Consider the following 14,407-nt stretch of genomic DNA (forward strand, 5'->3'; position numbering starts at 1 on the left):
TTGGGTTTAACCATACAGTAGTAAATCAAACCCTGGATAAATAATTGAAAAATACTTTTTTCTTCCCCCATGAAATTTTCCACAAGAAAGAGTAAAGATATGGGAAGTTTTCTTTACAAGGGGAGAGCAAATGTATTTTGTCTGGGATGAAAACTGGATAAATTCCCAACCAAAGAGGCTGTGAATGGGAGATGGAACAAAGGAATGTGTAAAGGTGGATGAGCACGAAGGCAGTTTTTTGTAATGAAGACTCCAGTAAGAACTGGAAGGAGTACAAAGAGTGCTCCACAGGAGAATGATGGTGAGAAAAAACTACGTGGAAAATATTTAATTCTGAGCACAAGCATCCTTCAGCCCAGGCCAGAAATCCCCTCCATGCCACCCGCTGTGGAGGGACACAGAAACACTTTGGGTGCTGTCCAGACCTCTACAGCAGAAATTAACAATTTACAACCCATCTGTCCACTGCCTCTCTCTTCAAAGGGCAGGGATTATGTGGTGCACACTCTGATCCTTCATTCCATGCGTCCCTGAGCTCAACAGAGGTGTCAGGGATCTGCGAGGACTTTGTTTTGAGGAAAAGAGGCAAGAGCAAGCACAGTGTTACTACTCCAGCAGCCCAACCAGCAGGAAGTTCCCAGTGGATGAGGAGCTCTTTGTGCCATGCAGCACAGCCAGGCAAGGACACAGCAGCCACAGGGACTTCTGCAGAAAGTCCTGGAGATGTGTGACAAGCAGAGAGCCAGATCCGTAGGGAAGAGGGGAAGGAGCTGGAATGAGCATCCCTAGAGCAGGGCTACTCTATCGATCTCATGACTCCTTCCCACCAAGGGGCAGCCCAGGCAGTGTCCCTCTTCTGCCAAAAAAGGTCCTCTCACCAATGCCTTTGGACACAGTCACTTTGCCAGGAAGGGTCTAGAAAAATGAAACAAAACCTGGTATTTTACTGGCATGGCTCTGGACAAGGAGCCCAGGGCAGGTCACCAGCTTGGCACAACCCAAGGTCTGCTATTTGGTAGCCAGAGCACATCCAGGAGGGTTTCCAGCTGGATATCTCCTGAGGTTCATCTCCTGCTGAGGGGGATCCTTTTCAGGCAGGTAACCCAAATTAGGACAGGTTTCCTTCTCAACTTCTCCTTCCTCCTGTGCATACCAGGAGAGGACTTGAGCTACAGATCAGGGTGACATTACCACCCCATTCATGGCATCAAATGGAGCCTCCTGTCAGAAATCCAGACCAGTGTGGAAAGGAGGAGATGGCAATTTGGAAGCAGCAGGCTCAGAACGGGGAGAAGTCACCTCTTGTGATGACACCAAAGCACCTGTTTTCCTAATGGAGCCGTGAAACATCAGAAGCTTTTCCTGAAAATTTTATTAGCAAGGCCTCCAGCTTCTCAGAGCATGCCAGCACAACCTCTGCACCAAGAGGGTGAGAGATCCCTGCAGTAAGACTTCCTCTTTGGCCCAGGGTTTATTGAATGCTCCCATGTCCAAGAAATAAATCCATACAAAAACAGGTTTTAAAGGTTCTCCAGAGAACAGAATAAATTCATTGTCCCCATGGGGTTTCCTGTGGTATTTCATTTTTTTAAATCTTATTTTTCTATTTTTAAGGCATTCTGGGCCAAGGGGAGGACTGGTAAATGAAATCAAAGAACAGGAGAACAAATAAATAAAGACATTTTATCCATTCAGGTTGATGCTCTGTATTAATTCTCTGCCTCTTTCCTCTTCACCAAGTGAATAAAAAAATACCGATTTTTATAACCTTTTTCTGGACCTGGCTGGCCAAGAAACAGACTGTGCCTGCAAGAAATCCTCTCCCCTCGCTGGCTTTTCCCCTCAGCAAACTGCACATACCTGATCGAGACAAATACAGTACCTTGCATACCTGCAGGCCCAAAATCTTGCCTGGTGAGGAAGACGGCGTGGTCGTGGTACTCGGCATGCTGCGGGTCGGAGCGCTGCTGCGAGTGAGCCCAGCGGCACACCTGCTCCAGGCTCCGCGACGGATTGCCGCGCTCGATCAGGCTGACCGACTGCGGAGAGAACGGAAAACTCACTGCTGGGGAGAGATGGAAGAGATGTCGCCCTTCCCCTGTGAGCCATAGAGGGTTTTTCCCAGGTGAGTCACAAGCAAGAGACTCGCTCAGGAAGCATCAGCGGTGAGCTGAGATCTCTCCTGGATTCAAACATCTGCTCGTTATTTCCTACATCATCCCCTCAACCTGAGAAGTGATGTAGCTGGACAAGGCAGCTGCCTCCAGAGCTGGCTTTGGGAAGGATAAATCATCCCAAACAGCCTGGTAGTTCCCATCCCTCCATAACACCACAGCACCAAATCCCTTCTCCTCCACAGATCATTCTCCAGACCAGAGTACAAACGTCAGTAGGAGGAAGCCAGACAAATTGTTGGCTTTCTCAGGTGGAGATGATGTTGCTGGTTCCATAGAAGCCTCCAAAAATGAGCCAGCCTCCACACTTATCCCTGCTCCTCAGAACCATCCCTGGATCTCCAGGATGTGTTGGGTTTCTGCCAGCCAAGCATATTTCTATAATAAGGATTTTTTTTCCAAGACCTAACGGGTCTCATTTGTGGATCACACAGACATCACTGTGTTGGGTCATTAACACCCCTGCTAGAACATTTCCTGTAGGACAGGGGCTTGCCCCCCAAAAGGTACAGAAAATCACATTGTTTTAAAGAAATTCTTCTGGCTGCTCTGCTCAAACAAGCCTTAAAATTTATACATTTTATATATTAAAATGTATTTATACAGCATGAGAAATCACATGCAAACTTTGCAGGAAACCTTCCCATGCTTTTCCTGGCCATGCCCAAGCCACACAAGAGCTACAGGACAGCCAGGGAGCTGAGTCAAGGAGATCCTGACCTCAGCTTCTCCTCACTAATATCCAGCTCCTCTCAGCATTGGCAGCCACCTTTATCCCATCAGAGCTCTGAGGAAGCCTCTGTGGTTTTTCTCACATCCCAAAGTGAGCAGATAACAGCAGATCACACCCACCCACCACATCCCTGAGGACCTCAAAGGCCATGAGGCTACCCAGGCCTTCAGCTCCCAAAAACCAGGTTGAGGAGGGTTCAAATTCACCCCTGCTCAGCACTTTGGGATCCAACAAATGCCATGTTTTCCCTAGCCAGGGCTTACCTAAGTGCTAAATAAATATTAGAGCATCTCCTGCTCACCACATCCGAGCGCTGGACTTACCTGGCGATATCCCACCATGATCATCCTGACCAGCACGATGTTGATGTGAACGCCCAGGGACTCGTCATGATAGATTTCATCCACCTGAAGAAGGGAGGGAAATCCAGCAGGGAAGAGGTTAAGGCCATCCCAGCTCTCAGGCCCCTCCTGTCCTCCATTCTCCCACATTCCACACCCTTCCCACATCCCACATCCCACACCATTCCACACCTTTCCAAGACCAGGTGCAAAGATCTCATACCCCTCCTTCCACCTGCAGTGGGGTTTTTTTCCCCCATTTTCCCATGTGTAAAAAACACAAAGTTAAAAACCCATGCTGGAATAAGCCAAAGTTTCCCCAGGAATGGCTCAGATGGTCAATGATGTCACCCATTCCCATCAAGGGTCGCATTTTCTCCACCGCATTTCTCAATGAGCCATTGACCCTTTGGAATACACATTCCTCAGAGGGATGGAAACACTTCACACTCCAGCATCTGAGGAAAAATGGCTTTTTTATAAAATCCTTTGCCTCTCCCCAAAGCAGGGCTTTCCTCAGTCACGCCAGTGAGTCAAACTTGACCTACCGCTTCAGAAATCCCTGGAGAAGGCAACACAATGAGGAGAGCAGGGAGGGCTCGTGAGTCAATGAGATGTGTACCATCCTCAGCTATTAAAAATGACCTTGCAAAGGAAATAACCAGCTATATAACCTTTTCCTTCTGCGTTTCCAGGATGAATAAACAAATTCTACTCCTAAACACTACCAAGAGAAAAGGACATCCAGATGGGAAAGGTCTCGGAGAGCCGAGTGTGGTGACAGCTGGCCATGGAGAAAGGGACAGGATGGCCAACCACAAACCCATGTGAGATCCTGCAAAGCACGTGGGAAAACACAGCCTAGGGAAGAAAAAAAAACTGATTTTTGAGAATGGGACTCTCTTTTTCCCAAAAAGCCTCCCAAATGAACAGTTCCACAAGTGAGGGTTCACTGCAGAAGTCGAAGAGACCAAATTAGGACCATTTTTAATACTGACTAGAATTCATGTTTAAATTAAAATATATCTTTTCAGCTTTGCCCATGAGGGAAATAATTTGCTTCAGCTCTATCATAGCTTTCCAGACTAGATGAAGATTATAAAGCCAGATTTATGGACCTTTTCTATTTTTTTCCTCCATTCCTTTGGGGTTTTTAATCTTACATCAAGGCATGGATGACAACTACCTTTTTACTGCTGCAGAAATCCAAGTCAGCCATTCCCCCAGTGTGTTTTACAAGCCCCCCAATTTCCAGCCTGGGATTCTGTTTGAAATACTCACTCAGGCCAGTTTTAAACCCAAAAGCCCAGTGTTAACCTTTTCCCTATGACAACCAATACTCCCATGGGGTGCCTCCAAGCTATGTAGAGAAGTAATGCAGATCCTGAGCCTTGAATGCAGCAAAATCGATTTAAAAAAATTAAAATCAATCAATAAACTGCCAGTCCATCCCCATTGATGCATCCCTCTGTATGCAGACACTGCGAGAGCCGCAGGGTATTTTATTAATCAGTGTGGAAAGATAACACTGGTCAACCCACCCTCAGCTCATCCCTGCTTCCCGTGGTTGGGATGCTCCTTCACCCTCCTCCTTTTGTAAGAATAATGAGCATATGATGGATTTTTTCCAACCCCAACCCTATTTTTTGGGGACGTGCACAGAAGGGTGGAAGGTCATGCTGCAGCTGCAAACATTACTCAGATCTACATCCCCACAGAAGTATGAAGGATTCAGCCCAGCAAGGAGCTGCAACTCCCCAGGGATGTCAGGCTCAGCCCTGGGTTTTCGGATGTAGGAGGCTTTGGCATCCCAGAGAAATCCCATGACATAAGTTTGATCCCTTACAAAACTATTGGTAATATGAAAGAGTGGGAAAGTGGGGAGAGAGGGAGAAATGAAAACTATGCTTGAAGAGATTCAGAGCTGGGTCTGAGGGATGGTTTAGGGAACAAGGCAGAAAACACAACCATTTCCTTCACTTCACCAAATCTTTATGCATTTTCCTTCACCCCCTGCACTTGTCACGAGCTGGAGCTTCAAACTGACAGAGGGCAGGGTTAGATGGAATTTGGGGAGGAATTGAGGGAAGTGAGGGTGGGCAGGCCCTGGCACAGGGTGCCCAGAGAAGCTGTGGCTGCCCCTGGATCCCTGGCAATGTCCAAGGCCAGGCTGGACACTGGGGCTTGAAGCAACCTGGAATGGTGGAACGTGTCCCTGCCCATGGCAGGGGGGTGGATCTGGATGAGATGGGATGAGATTTCATGTCCCTTCCAACCCATTCCATGATTTTTGGGTTATATAGTCATCCACAAGCACTGTGCTGCTCCCTGCATGCTCCTGAGGACTCTTCAATCCATCAGGATGAGCCACGTTCCTGCCTTAGGGATCTCTCTTCCAGCCACGAGCTGACCTTGCTGTGACTGGGAATGTCAAGTGGAGCAGCACAGACCTCTCCCTTCCCAGCTGCACAGGATATTTTGGCAGCATGCTCAGCAGATCCTGCTGTATTATTCCAAGATAGGATTTAATTCCATAAGTCTTCCTTATAAAGCAGTGCTAAATCCCACTCTCCTCCAGCTCACAGGGACAAGATACCCCCTCTCTCCAGCCTCTGAAATGAAGAGTTAACCTAAACCCCAGCCCCTGTTTAGTCCAGGGTTTAGGCAGGATCTGCACCCAACTGATACCAGCTCAGCAGTGACCTTCAGGGTTAATTCAGAAAGCAGATGTGGAACCAGACTGCCCAAGGCTATGGGCTTCCCTTCACAGCCAGATATAAATAAATGATTGAGGGGGGAAAAAAAAAAATTATCTCAAAAAGGTTTGGCACTGGCTGCTGCGAGAACTGTGACCCTGCAGGCCCCAGGTTTTGGGGCAGGGGGGAACATCAGCAGGGCCAGCACCCCCCACATGCTCCAGTGCCTGTGGAAGAAGTAGGGATGGAGTTGGAGAGGCCAAGCATCACCTTGGAAATGGAAATTCACCTGGAGAGCAGTTTGCAGGCTTGGTGCAACTCTCCCTGCCCTGTGCAGTCACCATTAAACAAGTCAGTGTCTTCAGAGATACCCCTTCCCCCAAAAATACCTGATCAGCAGAGGGCTCCAGCAAAAGGGACACACATCCCTGAAGCCATGGGATAAAGATCTTATCTGTCTCATCCATGCCCAGCCTGCTTCACACTGTGACTTTGCAAGAAATGCTCTCCTCTTTCATTTAAAAAGGATTTTTTCCACCTATAAACAGCCCAGCCCTTAAGGCTCACTGTGAATTAAGGGCAAACCAGCAGGAACAACCACCCCATAGGACTCCCCCCAACCCTGCAACACCCAGGAGGCAGTGGCAGTGCTTTACAATGAAAGGAACATTAAAACCTGGGAGCAGGGAAAGCTGGCTCCCTCAATCCCTGCAAACCTCTGGCCAGCCCTGAGTCTGCAGCCCCAGACATGAGATCCCGACAGCAAAACCGCACTGGCAACGAGGTCTAGACCTCGCCGTTCTTCAGGGAAGGAAAACAAAGGGAGAGACACACGAAGAATTTGCCAAACCAGCAGAATAGCTGACATTTCAAAACGCCGGGATCGCTTACTCGGAACAGCCAAGTCATCTTTAAACTCCTTTCTTTTATTCCCTCACTCAGTTTTCACACCGGTGGATTCACCCTGAGCCTCTTTTCTGGGGCTGGGGGGAGGGAAAAGTCCCTCTTCCCACATTTTTGGGCTTGCATAACCTGGAGGGAGGCATAATGTCACCTCTGAGGGCTGACCCACATTATCTGTGGGGAGGAACAGAGGAAGGGAAGATTTGTTCTGCAGGGCAAGACTAGATTTTATCAGAGCTCTCTACAAAACATGCTGTCCCAAAAAAACAGCAACAAACATGTAAGCCTATAGAGAGGGTAGGGAAAAGTGCATAAGAGAGGTCAGAGGTATTTTTGTTATTATCAGTTACCAAGAAAGTGGCTGATAAACCTCTCACCTGAAAAAAAAATATACAGGTTAAAATTAAAGCTGAAATTTTAATTTTTGTTCTCAAACCATCTCTTCTGTGGGGTCTCAGTAGCACTCTTTGTTGCTCTGCCCTTGGGAACAATAATTTCAGCTGCAGCCAGGCAAGTCCCAGCCTGGAGAGGGCTCTGACTCATGGGGTTTCCCTAGTAACCCAAAACAATGGGAAAACACCAAGTACCTTTGCATCCTTAACCAAATCGTGGGCAACATCCGACAAAACGCCAGGAAACCAGTTGAGACCAGGGCCAGGATTAACACAGCCATAGCTTGGCTTCTCCCCTCCCAGTGGAGCCATCCCCAGACTCGAAGGAATCAGGGACGAGGAGTGGCAAGCCTGGGGCAGAAAATCAAGAAGCCCAACTCCCTTGAATGCAAGAGGCTGAAAAGCAGAGCAAAGCACTGAGTATTTCCTCTCCTCTTCCCTCTCTGGGTGCTGGAGCCCCTCCTGGTTCCCAGCCCTTGCTCTCAGCAGTCACTGTGACTGGGGGATCCTAATTTTCCTTCTGTAACACTGCAATCCCTGCCACAGGCAGCGAGCAAGAGAGGGGAATGGCTTTCCACAGCCACCACATCACCACACGTTCATCCCAAGAGCCCAGCAGACAGGTTTGGGTTAGGTGGACAGAGCAATGCTCAGCTCAGAGCCGAGACACCCTCAGCAACTGATGGCAAAGGGGGAGTTGTGCATTTCCCACTCACTCCAGCCTGACCCCAAATTCCTGTGCAGCACCCGAGCCAAGAAGGGAAGGGCAGGCTGGGAATGCAGGCTGGGAGCTAGCAGGGAAGGCAGCCTGCCTGCAGGGAAGCTCTTAGGTGCACAAAAGGAGCAGTCATCCTCATGTCAGCTTCCCGGGATGGACACAGCTCCCTTCAGTGAAAAGCATCCACATTTCTGGCAATGAAATAAGGGTTGTGGAATTTGTTTCTTTAAAAAAAAAAACAAAAAAAAAAAAAACCAAAAACTACTCCATGACAAATCGTTTATCATCAAGCTTCAGCCGACACGGAGCTCCTAATAAAGGGTTTTGTGTCTTGGGAAGAGCCCTGGGACCCTACCTACCGCAGCGCCGGGAAGGGATGCATGTCCCACTGCCCCCTCGGCACTCCGTGGAGCCTCCAGAAAAGCCTGGAAAGTTTATCATCAACTTCCAAGCTCGCTACCCCCTTTCCTTGGGATCTATCTTGATAGGAAAGCTCCTAGACAGGAAAACTTTCCCGGTTGGCTCCCTGAAGTACTCCAGCCCAGCTCGTTAAGCCCTTTCCTCGTTAGAGGGCTGGCCAAGCCTCTGCTCCCTCTTCCCTTTGCCTCCAACTAATGGGATTAATGTTCAGCTGTGTGGTCCAAACACGCTCCTCCCCGCCAGCCCCCCGGCATCCTCCCCTCTCCCTCCCTCTGCCACCCAGGCCAGAAAGCAGGACTCTCTTTTTTCTGCTGAATCGGGTGTTTTAAGGCAATCCGAGCCGGTAAGGAAACGAGGCGGCGCCAAGGGAAGAGGAGGCGGACGGAGGTCACGGCAAAGCTGGAGAGAAAACGCACTAAAAACCAGAAAGAAAGAAGGGGAAGGGGGTGGGGGGAGAATATATAGAAGGAAATAATACTTGGGGGGAAGTATTTGTTGCCTGTATTATCCTGGGGCTTTCCCCCCCTCATTAAAGTCTGCAGCGCCGTCTTTAATTGAATAGGCGGCTGGTCCTCCCTTCTCCCAGCGCAGCATCCCGCGCATTCACTCCCTGAAAAGTCCTGCCCGCGGGGTAGGAACCATGAAATGCGCCTGAAAACCGACCTTTTGATTAGAGCTGACAATCCCCGGGCGCTCAAACTGTCCGTCCCACCCCCCCGGGATCGGAAAGGAAAAATGACATCATCTCCGACCCCCGTAACGTGGGAAGAGCCCGAGGGCAGAGCAGGGAACCCTGTGGCTTCCCCCTGGCAGGAGGATTTAATAAGCCAAGGGGAGAAACGTTCAGAGAGTGAATTTAAGTGATGCCGAGAGCATCCGACCACAGGCATGGGGATAACCTGCCAGAGAATAAAACATTGTGATGAAGGCATTTGCTTCTTCAACATCTTCCCTGTTCAGGACCAGCCACTTTACCCATCCTTCACCCCATCACCCTCTAATCCCACAAATCCTTGCCTCCCATGTTGATAACTGCCCCTTCGTTGCCAGCCATATGGCAGAAATAATACCCAAACCAACAACCAACCACCCAAAAGCAGCTTTGTAACTTGGTTATTCCAGAGCTGGTTGAGCCTTTTGAATATTTTTCATCACTGTGTAAAAGAGCACTTAAAGAATAAATAAAGAGAGGCGAGGATAAAGCATGGAAAACAAAACAAAGCTGGGAGACAGAAAGAGATCCTTGAGCACAGACCATATTTGCAGACATTCAGGTGCTGGAGGGGAAAACCTCCCTCAAGATGACTGGATGAACAAATATTGATCCTTCCACATCTCTGAGGATTCAGGGAATATGGTTGTTTTCATCTCAAAAAGGAATGGAAAGGGGTGTACAGAACCAGCACAAGCTGCCCCACGCCTCTGAGTGAGGAGAGGTGCAGGAACTGTAAAATTGCTCTAAACTCCTTTTCAAGAATGTCCTGAACGGTTATCCAGGTGCACAGGTTTCCAAAAAGCTTCTGAAAAGCTATAAAAATATTTCCTCTACCAACAAATAATATTCAGACCAAATAATGAACATCATCATTGCAAAACAAATTATAAGTATTGTAATTTCTAACTAAGTAAGCAACAACCATTCTCTTTTCTAGCATTTGCTTAGACTTCAGTGACAAGGAGGAAATGGTCTCAGCCAGGAGAAGTGTTTGGACTCAGGTGACAGACAGTGACAGCACCAACACTCTAGACCCTGCCATTGGCAAGGGACAGGTGATGCAGATGAACATCAAAGGGCTCTGCTTTCCATCCCTCCAATTCCTGCAGCTATTTAAATGCCAGAACCAGCTGTGTGAAGGCACAGCCCTTCCTGCAGCATTGTTCCCCCTCCCAAACCCATTTCTTTTCCCAGGATAACAGATTTGTGGCATCAGAAGAGCACTAAACCCAGGGCAGGGTGGGATCCACATCCCCCACAGCCGAGCCTTACGATGTTCATGAGGGTGAGGACGTAGTTCTGGACGTGCTCCTTCCCATGGAATCGCACGACTGAGTCATCCACGGCCAGCAGCACCTCGATGTTGTAGTCATCCTTCCTGGCGTGGCGCCGCTTGCGCTCCGCGTCCCCCAGCCGCTCCGCCATCAGCTCCAGGGAATTTGGGAGCTCACCCACCTGCACACCGGGCACTGGGCAGCAAAAGAAAGAGCCTTTGAGGTGACCTGACACCATGGTGACACTCCACCAGAGTAGAAATTCAGTAGGGAAAATAGGTAAGAGATTTAACTCTAACAGGATATTGAGCTCTGGCGGGTTGCTGGTTCAGCTCGCTCTGTGGTGGGGAAATGGCTCCGAATTGTGAAAACTGGTACTAAAAGACATGTTAATGGTTGGATTTGAGAACCTTAAAGGTTTTTTCCAACCTGAATTATTCTGTGATCTGTTGAAAAGTCAAATGGATGCCACATTTCATAGAATCATCACAGAATCACAGAGTGGTTTGGGTTTGAAGGGACTTTAAAAATTATCCTGTTCCAACCCCCTACCATGGGCAGGGACACCTTCCACTACCCCAGTTTGCTCCAAGCCTTATCCAACCTGGCCTTGGGCACTTCCAAGGATGGAACAGCCACAACTTCTCCAGGCAACAACTTCCAGTGCCTCACCACTCTCACAACACAGAGGTGATCAAAACAAGGCTGCAGCACCTCCAGCCCAACATTTCCTGTCCTTCTTCTTGACTTCAGGCAGTTAAACCCAGTCTAAAGCCATGGCATGAGATGTACAAGGGCTCACGGAAGGAAAAATCCTCTCCCCACACAAAATAATTATTCCCAATTGGTGGGAAAGATTGGATTCCAGCAGCCCCTACCTTCAGGATGGAGGTCATGGTGTGGCTCAGCGCTGTCCTGCCGGATGGCCGAGCGCCGATAGACCACATGGGCTCTCCCGTGCTCCTCCGTGTCCTGCTGGCCCCTCTCCAGGGGCTCGATGAAAAACTCATTGCTGTCTGTCCGAATCAGGCCAGCCTGGACTCCACAAAGAAATATGGAAAAGGGAGGAAAAAAGGTGTGGTTTTATATAAGTGTAGGGGGACACACATACTCAATATACTCATTAATGATTGATGCAGAGCACACACAAAGGGGAAAAGCATCCCAAATAATCCTGTCTTGATCCTACTCCATGTCACTGGGATGGCTCCATTACCATGTTCATTTATGATAACCCTGAATTTCTCCTGTAGATGGGAAAAAAATAAAAAACAAAGGAAAAAACCAACCAACAAAAAAAAACCCTGGCTGCAATTCAAGCTGTGTCTTTATATGGCTATGAAACTCTGTTCTGTTTCATCCATGAGTTCTGCTGGACCCTGAACTCAGGCATACAAGGCTGAAGGGGTTCCCAAGATACTCCTAAGCCTTCCTGAATATTCCCCATCCCATCCCATCCCATCCCATCTCCATGGTGCCAGTTAGGAAATCTGCCATTTCACTGATACTACGAGCTTCAACGAAAAGGAAAAAGAAACCATCCTCTCTGCCCCGTGAAGTGCTTGGGAATTAACACAGGGGAATCCTGTCAGAGGAGAAGCTGGAAAGCATTACAGCTCCACCTCCCAAACACAGGGAAGGTGAATGACAGGGCAAACATCGCTGGAAATGTCGTCCTGGCTACCGACCTGCTCCTAATTAACACCAAGCTCCCATCAAATCCCCCTTACATCAGCCTGAGCGCTCACACCCCGCAGCGCCGGCTGGCTCAGACCTCAGGCAAGGAAAAGGATCACCGGGATTTGGCTTCCATCTCACAGCCAGCCCTCCCAGCTCGGCATTTTTCCCAGCTCCCTCCATGGCGCACGCGTGCGTTCCTTCCTCCGGCGCTGCCCGCTGTGGAAGAGCTGCTTGGAAAGCACCCATAGAACACATGGATCTGTTCTGGGAGCAAAGCCTTCAGCAGCATGTACCTACTGCAGTCCTCATGAGGGTGTTGTGGTGTTGGAGTGGTTTTCATCAAATGGAATAAAATTTTATATATATATATATATATATATATATATACACATACACACAGAGATGTATTTTGTACATAGGCTGGGGCTCTTTGGGTCTCCTTCACGTTCATGACCCGTTGGATTCATCAGGCATCAGCCAACCAGGCTCTGTTGGATTCCATCAAATTTCCTGCTCCACTTGGGTTTCATTAACTGCTTAACTCTGCCGCAAAGCGGGATTTTGGCTGGTTTTGTTTTACCTCCTTCCTGAGGAATCCAACTCCTTGCCTGACACACATATTTCAGGTCCTTCCCACTGGAGACATCCAGGTGAAACCAAAGCAGCCAGGGATTGTCTGTCCCCCCACCCTCAGCCAAGGAGATGAAGAGCACAGCCAGGTTCAACCAGGAGTCTGGAGCACCAGGCAGGGTGGTGGTGATGAGGCAGAGAACACACCAGGGAGTCAAACCACAAGTCAGGTCCAGTGATGGTTGGGCAAGGCCATGATGATGGGGCAGGGCACAGAATCATGGAATCCTTTAGGTTGGAAAAGCTCTCCAAGATCTAGTCCAATCACTGACCCAGCACTGCCAAGGCCACCACTAAATCACGTCCCTAAGTGCCATAATTATACATCTTTTCAGTCCCTCCAGGGAAGGGGAATACAAGCCTGTGCCAGGGCTTGACAGCCCTGTCTGTGAAGAAATTCTCCTAATTTCCAGTTCCAAGCCATTGCTCTTTATAATCCAAAAAGAGAAGGAGCAGAGGAAGCCCCTGCCTCAGGAGGAGCTCTGCTGGGACACCACTACCTCCTCCCAGCCCTGCCACGGGGCGTTTCAGGCAGGACCAGGCACCCCAAAGCCGGTTTATGGGTTTAGGGCAAAAGCCGGGACTTGCTGAGTCAGGCGGCCGGAGGAAAGCCGTGCCGCCGCACTGGGGCAAGGCTGGATTAAAACGTGAAAGAGCCTGGTCCCAAGCCACAGCCCACTTGGGTCTGAGCTGCTCTGCAGCTCGTGACTAATTATATCTGGCTCAAGGAATAAAGCAGCCCAGACTTTCTCCCGAAGGCGGGATGCAACACGCCGCCAACTCTGGGAATGACCTACGGCAAAGGAGATAACACGGGGATTTGTGTGTCCATCCGATCACAGCAGCCCAAGAAATGAAACAGAAGCTGCAGCCGTCACCCTGGTGTTAACAAAAATAAATTAAAATAATAAAATAGCCAAAAAAACACCATTGCAAGAGGCACACACCAACCTGCTTGCCCTTAAAGAGGAGCAGCTCAGGTTGTATTTCAGCATTTTGGAAGGGTGGTAACAGTAGAGAGGCAGCAGGAAAGATCAGATGCCCCCCAAAAAAGTTCCACTCAGCTTTTCTTGGGCTTTTTCCAGGAGTTCAATCCCATCCTCAGCAATCAATTACCCATGTGCTTCCCATCCTTGATTTTAATTTGGTTTAATAATACCAAATCAAATTAAATCGATTGGTGGGACTATCATCACTGCTCTTTCTAACACGACATGCTGTCTGCAGCTCTCAGTAAAGGTAATCTCAAACTAGAAAATGGCCCTTTAAAGACAATTCCACTGCAAAGATGGAAAACATATACCAAACTCACTCCTGCCAGCTCACAGAGGGTGAAGTCTCTTTCCCAGCTCTCCTGTGGCTCCCCAGGCTAAGGGACAGATGAACTCCAGCTTCACTAAGGAGGGCCCCCCAGGACCCTGGGTAAGAAACACCTCCTCCACCACTGGGTAAAAAGCTCCAACTCCCACAGGACTTCAGGAAATTCTGACACTTCAACAGAACTGAGATGTGGAAAAATTAATAAAGCTGCTGCACTCGGCCAGGGAAGCTAACAGGAGAGGGAAACCCAGCTGCGTGCATAGTATGTATTTTTCCTACAAGACTCATGCTTAATTTGGACAAAAAGTCCTAGAAAACCAGGCAGTGTGAACCCAGACGCCACGGATAGCAGCACTTCCCTTCCATCTAGAGGGCATCAGGCATGGTCCAGAGGTGCTCCACCACTGTTCC

The 14,407-nt window shown here is 48.9% G+C and overlaps 1 protein-coding gene across 2 annotated transcripts in view; it reads right to left on the reverse strand.

The window, feature by feature from the left end:
* The window catches only part of ADAMTS14 (ADAM metallopeptidase with thrombospondin type 1 motif 14), a 29,983-nt gene that overhangs the window by 11,218 nt on the left and 4,358 nt on the right, over window positions 1-14,407 (reverse strand). Inside the window, exons 3-6 of one of the 2 annotated variants that reach the window (XM_085064373.1) lie at window positions 11,245-11,401; window positions 10,365-10,561; window positions 3,231-3,314; window positions 1,892-2,039 (exon numbers count right to left, since the gene is read on the reverse strand). In XM_085064373.1, coding sequence (XP_084920499.1) covers window positions 1,892-2,039; window positions 3,231-3,314; window positions 10,365-10,561; window positions 11,245-11,401 — 586 coding nt within the window. Of the gene's footprint in view, window positions 1-1,882; window positions 2,040-3,230; window positions 3,315-10,364; window positions 10,562-11,244; window positions 11,402-14,407 lie in introns of both variants that reach the window. The other variant, XM_085064372.1, reaches the window with a different exon arrangement.

The sequence above is a fragment of the Lichenostomus cassidix genome, chromosome 6, assembly GCF_008360975.1.
Source record: "Lichenostomus cassidix isolate B80296 chromosome 6, HeHo_3.0, whole genome shotgun sequence".
Classification (NCBI taxonomy): Eukaryota; Metazoa; Chordata; class Aves; order Passeriformes; family Meliphagidae; genus Lichenostomus; species Lichenostomus cassidix.